Source organism: Monodelphis domestica, chromosome 8 (genome assembly GCF_027887165.1).
Source record: "Monodelphis domestica isolate mMonDom1 chromosome 8, mMonDom1.pri, whole genome shotgun sequence".
Taxonomy (NCBI): Eukaryota; Metazoa; Chordata; class Mammalia; order Didelphimorphia; family Didelphidae; genus Monodelphis; species Monodelphis domestica.
Genome location: NC_077234.1, coordinates 4,370,467 through 4,378,070, shown reverse-complemented (window position 1 = coordinate 4,378,070; position 7,604 = coordinate 4,370,467). Strand labels below are relative to the sequence as shown.

The 7,604-nt window shown below is 51.6% G+C and overlaps 1 protein-coding gene across 2 annotated transcripts in view; it reads left to right on the top strand.

The window, feature by feature from the left end:
- Nucleotides 1–1,419: 1,419 nt before the first annotated feature.
- The window catches only part of PLAAT1 (phospholipase A and acyltransferase 1), a 17,103-nt gene continuing 10,918 nt past the window's right edge, over nucleotides 1,420–7,604 (top strand). Inside the window, exon 1 of one of the 2 annotated variants that reach the window (XM_056807805.1) lies at nucleotides 1,420–1,480. Coding sequence is in view for 1 of the 2 variants with exons in the window: in XM_056807807.1 (XP_056663785.1) it covers nucleotides 4,667–4,708 (42 nt within the window). In the remaining variant the exon portion in view is untranslated. Of the gene's footprint in view, nucleotides 1,481–4,549; nucleotides 4,709–7,604 lie in introns of those variants that run through there. The other variant, XM_056807807.1, reaches the window with a different exon arrangement.

The window sequence follows — 7,604 nt, the reverse complement described above, 5'->3', positions numbered from 1 at the left end:
TATTTCTTCATTTTCTGTAACTTATTGGAACAGCCTTTCTTTCTTAACTAATTAATTTAGAGTATTTGTCCTTGGTTACATGATTTATGATTCCCCCACACACCTTCCCTCCCTACTCCCTGAGCTGATGAGCAATTCCATTTGGTTATACATGTTTCATTGTTCAACATCTATTGCCATATTCTTCATACATCAAAACCCAATCATAGCCCCATCAAACCACATGATTGATCCTGTCTCTCTCCTACATTTCCACTCCCACAGTTCTTCCTCTGAGTGTGGAGAGTTTCTTTCTCACATGTCCCTCAGGATTGTCCTGGGTCACTACATTGCTACTAGTAACAAAGCCAGTTACATTGGATCGTGCTACAATGTATCCAGCTCTGTGTACATTGTTCTCCTGGTTCTGCTCCTTTCACTCTGCATCAGTTCCTGGAGGTCGTTCCAGTTCACGAGGAATCCCTCCAATTCATCATTCCACTTAGCACAAGAGTATTCCATCACCAACATATACCACAATTTGTTCAGCCATTCCCCAATTGAAGGGCATCCCCTATTTTCCAATTTTTTGCCACCACAAAGAGCACAGCTATGAATATTCTTGTACAAGTATTTATCTCTTTGGAGTAAAATTAGTCTTTAAATTACTAATTTAGGCAAGGGTCAGCTAGGTAATACAGTGGCTAAAGAGGTATACCTGGAGTTGGGAAAGCCTGGGTTCAAATGTAGCCTCAGACACTTCTAGGTGCATGATCCTGGTCAGGTGACTTAACCGGGTCACCTGCTTTGGAACTCTGTGTGTGTGTGTGTGTGTGTGTGAGAGAGAGAGAGAGAGAGAGAGAGAGAGAGAGAGAGAGAGAGAGAGAGAGAGTAAATTTAGGCAGAAGCATTATCCTGAGGAGGGTGTGTGTTGGATTCACCTGACTGCCCAAATGGCTCATTACACTAAAGTCATTAAGAGGCCCTGGGCCTAGAGGATCTACCTTTAAGGTCCCTTTCAGTTAACTGTATGCTACTATGGAACTTCCTCATGACCCAGAGATACAGCTCTGGGAATCTATGAGCTCTGTGCTTGTCCTTCCCTATAAGAGAAAGGAGTTAGGCTAGATGGCCTTTGAGGACTCTTCATACTACAGGTCCATGCTTCAATGAAACAGAACTAATGAAGAGCTCTGAAGAAGAGAACTAATGAAATCATCCAAGAATTGGCATGTGGAAGAAAGAGAAGATGGATTGGTCCTGTGATGAGAGTGGGAAATGGTATGAATTCCAAGGAGGAAAGCCTGAGAGGGACCCTCCCTAAAACAGAGGATACACAGCATGGGTGGGCATGGATGGGTGTTGTCAGTGAGTGAGATCACAGAGACATTGGTGTTTTCTCAGTGATGCCTTTGGGTGTGACTAATGGACTGTCCCCAGTTTACAAAGGATCAGAAAAAGGCAAGTCCCTTGCAGTGTATTTCCTGATGACCTACAAGAAGTAAGTGGATATAATGCTGCCAAGGAAATGTATGGTAGGAAAAGGGGGAAGTGTCATGTGTCTAGAATACAGGGTGATAGATGGATCTCTGGGTAAAGAAGTCCTTCAACAACAGCTAGCATTTCCATAGCACTTGAAAGCTTACTAAGTGACTTACATATATGACTTTTCTTATGCTCACAGTGACCCTTTGAGTAGGTACTATTATTATCCCCAAAGGAGGAAAATGGATTAGACTTTTTATTAAGTTAAGGTCAAAGCCCACAGATCAAATATCTAATAAGGACTGAGGTCAAATTTGAACTCAGGTCTTTCTGACTCCAGGTACAGGGTGCCATCCAGCTACCTCTAGTCTAAGCTCCTCAGCTATTTTATATTTGAAAAATCTGAGATCCAGACTGGGAGAGTGATTTGTTCAGTGCCACCCAGTTGGTAGCCAATGTCAAGATTTGAACCTGAATCTGGATTACAAAGCCAGACTTTCATGCCATCCTGCTTTGATCCACACATCAGGCTGTCTTGAAAGACCTTCCATTTCCATCTGGTCCATCTGTGGTGGTCAAAATGGGGAAAGAACCCTTAGCTGCCAGCCCCAACCTTTGTCCTCTCCTCTCAGGGGTTAGGACAGAGCAGCAACCACCACAGCCTCAGTTTGAAATCTTCATCCAATAGATCCTTTGACTTGTCTCTTTCATTTTAACGTGGGGAGGGAAAGAAAGGAGTGTGAGCAGTTTTTTCTCTCTCCATTTGAATTCCCTTTTATAGAGAGGACTGCATGCCCACCACCATTATCACCACAGGAGACTGAGTGATACCAGCTGAGATGATGTCATGTGGTGGAGTCCTGACCAGGTCCATCACCCCTTTGAAGGAAGCTTTATGGGCTCACAGTTCCCCAGTGCAAACCTCCCCTCCAGTGGCCACCCCTCTCTTGGGCAGAAGTGGGCAAGGAGAGAAGTCAAGGCTCTCAGCAGCCTTGCCAGATCTTTCTGTCAGCCCTTCTAACTGAGGCCAGCCTGCCCTGGAGGTCTGGCTTGCTTCCATCTAGAGCCACCTCTCTTTTCTAGGGAACAGGGAAAGGTGAAGGAGGCCTGCCAGCAGGTGGTAGGGGCCCACTCCGGAACACAACGGATTGGGGCACTTGAAGGAGCACCATTGAAATTACAAAGAACAGGTAGAGTCCTGGGGAGAGGGGCTGGAGGAGGGACCTGGAGCCAGGAGTCAGGCCCTCTGTTGCTATCCCCAAGAAGATCCAGGGGAGGCTGGCAAAGGGCAGCTCCAGGCCCAAATCTTGGCCCTCTTGCGTCTCCTGGACCCTGGTACAAACCTATGGCTGTCCCTGCCTGGGTCTCCGGAGCCCCCTCCTAGGCAGCTATTCCCAGGGACTTGGTGAAGATCCCCCAGCAGCAGGCTTGCAGTTCAGCTAGCTTCGTTAGAGGGAAATCTTGGTCTTGACCCTAATGTCCTCCTCCCCTCCTCCTCCCTCCTCTCCTCCTCCTCCTCCTCCTCCTCCTCCTCCTCCCTCCTCCTCTCCTACCTCCTCCTCCTCCTCCTCCTCCTCCTCCTCGGCCGGGTGGGTCCCCAGGAGGCTGGAACATCTCACCTGTTGCTCCCTCACAGCCCCAGGGACAGGAGGGACGATAGCAGGCAATGCGGCTCCAGCTGGCTGCAAGCTTGGGGCTCGGCGGGGGCTGGGAGTGTGCACACGGCTTGGATCCCAGCCCTGCGTGGTAGTCCCGGAGCCTGGCAGCCCCCCGCCACTCTTGAGGCCAGGGGTACAGTGGGCTGTGGGGGGCGCTGTCCAGCACAAGGTGCTGCTACTCAGCTGGGCTCCGGCTCCGCCTCCTTCGTGTGCTGGGGCCCCGCCCACGCAGCAACTTTGGCCTGCGGACGTGCTGTGCAGGGGGTGCCCGTGGGTGTACGGGGGCCAGGGCGCTGCAGGTAGGGCTGGCTCCTCCTCCTCTCCCCCTCTCCCCTCCTCCTCCTCCAGCTTGCCGGGCCTCAGCCTCGGCTCCACCCGGTCCCCTTGGCCCTTCGCTCCAGCCTGGGGCCAGGCTGCTCCCCGGACTCCCCCGCGCCCGTAGCCCGGCCGGAGATGGAAGCAGCCTGGCCTTCCCTTAGCTCTGCCTGGTCCTCTGGAAGCTGGGGGCTGCCCGCCCTATCCTTAGAGCTTCTGCTCCACCCTGAGGGGACTGGACGACAAGGACTTATTCTGGGCTCCCTGGGCAGCCGGAGGGAGGGCACAGACAGCGGCTTCCTGGGACAGGGGCAGAGTGCCACAGTAAGCAGAGGCAGATAACCGCCTGTGCCCATGCCAGGACACTGAGAGGTGCCACCTCCCTCTTTAGCTTTGCAGCCCCGTGAGAGCTAGGGAATGCACCAGGTGCTCAGTTCGCCCTGAGTTACAGATGAGGAGGAGATGGAAAAGGAATCAAGTGACTTGCCCAGGGTAACACGCAGCCACGTGGGGAGGGTGGGATTCCCCAGTAGGTGTGCCAGGGCCAAGTGCAGCCCTTTACCTTGCTCATTCAGCCTTTCATGTGTTGCTTTGATTGAGGTAGGCGGTGACGAAGCTTGGTCCCCGCTCGTTTTACAGAAAAACGAGAGCCCCAGTGTGCCCTGCCAACAGTGCCAAACTCATGGTTCTCTGGTCCAATTCAGAGAGTGTGGAATTCGCCCTCCTGGGATAGAGGATATGGGGAGAGGCATCTGCTCTCGGCCAGGCAGGGAACCAGGTGTTTGGAGTCCCGCCTAGGGTCTGGAGGAAGATGCCTAGCGGGGCGGGTGGGGCCCCAAAGTGAGGAGACACCTTCCCTCCACCCCATCCCACCCCAGGCACTGGTGGGCCAGCCTTGACAGGCCATGGCCTTCTGAAGCGGTTAGTCAGCTTGCCTCTCTTCTTGGAGGGAAGCATTTCTCTTTTGCAGGGTCCCCTTGCAGGGGCTCCTCTCCATTGGGCTATAAACAGGAAGGCTGCTGTCCCTCCAGATTCTAGATGGGATCTGTTGCTCCCAGTGTTATGTCAGCTTGGCAAACAAATTGTGAAGTCCCTCTCTTTAAACAGACATTTTAATGACCTTGCAAGCCACTCTGCTCACTGCTGCCTGATTTCTCTCCCACTGATTCTGTGGTGATTTGCCATCAAAGAGTTCAACCTGGTGCTTAGAGAAAGGGAAGAGGAGACTCATGGCTAGGATGAAGGCAATCACTCAACTTTCTTTGCTGAAGGTAGGATCTAGTCGGTGCCACGTGGTAGTGGGGATAGTTTGGGAGAAAGATCTGGATTCAAGTCTTCTCTCTGTCATTTACTAGCTGTGTGACCTGAGCACACAGCTTCTTAAGACTTATCTCCTGGCACATGGATGTTGCCCTCTGGAGAAAGGTGTCTCCTTAATACTGATGAAGAAGCCTCAGTTTCCTTACCTAAAAAATGAGGAGGGAGGCTCACTAGAAGACCTCTTCTGCTCCACTCACCATAAAGCTCTGATCTCCAGATAACACCTCAGTACAGTTGGCTCCCTTGGAGGGGTCTTGGGGGGAGGAAGGGAGCAGAGATTCCCAGATTCGCAGCACTCTGAGCGGACTCTGTCGCCTCCCAGATTCCCATCATTTGCAGCAGGTGGGAGGAGGGTGGCACATTTCCTTATTAAGGTCTCCTCTGGGTTACCCAGGAGCAGCTCACCCAGTGGGGCTGGTTCTTTGTGCTGTCCTCTCCAGACATTCACTCCCCTGGAGAATTCCATGAAAGGGCCCCGGGGAGATAGGAGAAAAGTTTAAGCCCCTGGTTCAGTAGTCGCCCCCATCAGGTGTGGACCCACGTGACAGGGATGTGCTCTGGGGCTTCCAAGGTATGAGAGGCCCCCCAGTTGGAAAGGACTTGGAAAGCCAGCTAGCTTGAAGAGAATCTTGGCTGCCATATACCGCCCAAATGGCCCCATTTCCCTTCCAGAAAGCTCCGACTCCACCCAGAGCAAGGCAGCTTGGCGGCTCCCTCCCGTCTGCTGGAGCAGAGCAAGTCCAATCCCTCCTTCAGATCCTTGAAGGTAGCTGGTTCATCAGTTAGTCCACATGCACTTATTTATTAAGCACTCACTTTGTGTCAGGGCTCTGTGCTAAGGGCTAGGCTAGCAAGGGGAAGAAACCGAGCCATCCCTACTTAAAGAGCTCACCCTCTGTGAGGGGAGAAGTGCACACCCACCGCGGGTATCTATCTCCCCTAACAGAATAGCCAGAGAGAAGGGGGTGAATCCGCTGATCTCTAGATAGGAGACTATTGGAATAGTCTGGCTGAGAGAGAAGGAACATCTGCTCCAGAAGAGATGACAGAGTACTTAAGAGATGTCACAGAGAAGAGCCCTGGCACCATTCGGCAACACCCCACTTGTTGGCCGAGGGAGTGGGAAGAGTTAAGAGTTACTTCTCGGTTGTCCACTTGGGTGAGTGGAAGGTGGTGCCCTCAGCAGACATGGAGGAGGCTGGCAGCGGGCATGATTTGCGTGGAAAGAGGTTTGGTTTTGGATATATGCATTCATTTTGAGATCAATCCGGGACATCCAGCTGGATGTGTCTGATCTGTCTTCTCTTGGCCAGACGAGATTTGATTGGCTCATATCCTGACAATATACGATCTCTTCCTCCTCTTGTCCTCGGTGCCCCACTGAGACCACATCCAGCAAGATCCATTGCTCTGCTCTCCAGCTTCATCGTTGAAAGATAGCAGAGAAACGGGTCCAAGAGATGAGCTTGGAGTTCGGATGGAGAGGAACCAGTGAGAAGTAGCGACTGATTCACTGTGTGTCCTTGGGCAAGCCCAACGCTAACCCTCCGCCCAACTCCTCTGGGGCCAGCGGTCTTATCTAAAAGCGGGAGGATTGAGCACCATGATCCTCGTAAGCCTCTGACTAAGCTCTGTGATTGCTCATGACTTCACTCCTAAAATTCAGTTATTCCCAATCCCATTCTTCCCTTTCTCTGTCCATTCAGCCACTTGGTTTAGCAAATATTTTCATGTGCAAACGTTTCTGCTGTGACTTTCTTTGAGAGGCACCATAGAAAGACTGCTGGAATCGGGACCAGGAGAGGCCTGCTATTTAGATCCTGACTCTGACAGAGCAGCTGGGTGACCCGTGGCCAGTTCTTTTTCCCCTTCCAAGGTTTACATTCCTTCTCCCTAAAATAGGGCTGGAGGGTTGGGCTAGGGTCATGGCTAATGCCCCTTCCAGCTCTACCATCCTGCACTTCTGAAGTGCCAATCGACTAAGTTAGAAACTGAAAGGATATTAATTCATAAAGAATGAAGTGGAGGGGGCCAGCTTAGTGGAGTGAGAGCGAGGCCCAGCAACAGGAGTACTGGGTTCAAATGTGGACTCAGGACACTTGTTGGCTGTGTGACCCTGGACAAGTCACATAGCTCTTACTGCTCTTCTGTCTTCTGCCTATAGTATTGATTCTAAGATAGAAGATAAGGATAAAAAAAGAATGAGGTGGAGGCATCATGGATAGTAGAACAAAGGAGGAATAGGAAGATCTAAATTTAAGTATCGGGCTCAGATTTGAAGCTAGAAAAAACCTTAAAAGGCATCAACTTCTTATTATAAAGAAGAGCAAACTGAGGCAAAGAGAAATTCAATAACTTGTTCAAGGTTGCCCAGTTCCTAAGGGCGGGGGGGGGGAGGCTTGGGGGTTAGAATTCCTGAGTCTGCTGCTTCTCTACCTGAATCACCTTGGGAAATAGCTAAGCTCTCTCTCAGTCCAGCTTCCTCTTCTCTTTAGATTGAGGAGAACAGAGTAGGCAGCTTCTGGCCTTACCCCCCCCCCCCATCCTGGCAGGAATCAAAGTTCCCCTTGGAGAAGGGGGTGGAGAAAGAGATCGATTCTGGCCTCCCTGTGACAGGCATTGAGACAGTGACATTACCCAATGCTCTCTGGGATGCCTGATCCTGGATTGACCCAGCTCAGGATCGGAGTCCGAGATGTGAGGCCTTCACCTCCGGAAGAAGCAGGTTCCTCACTTCCCAAGGCCAAAGCCTCCAACAGCGGCCCTCCTCTCCAGGCGATCGGACCAAGGAACAAGGCCACAGACATGTCCACGCCTCTGGGACCAGACCTTGGCATTGCGGGTCTT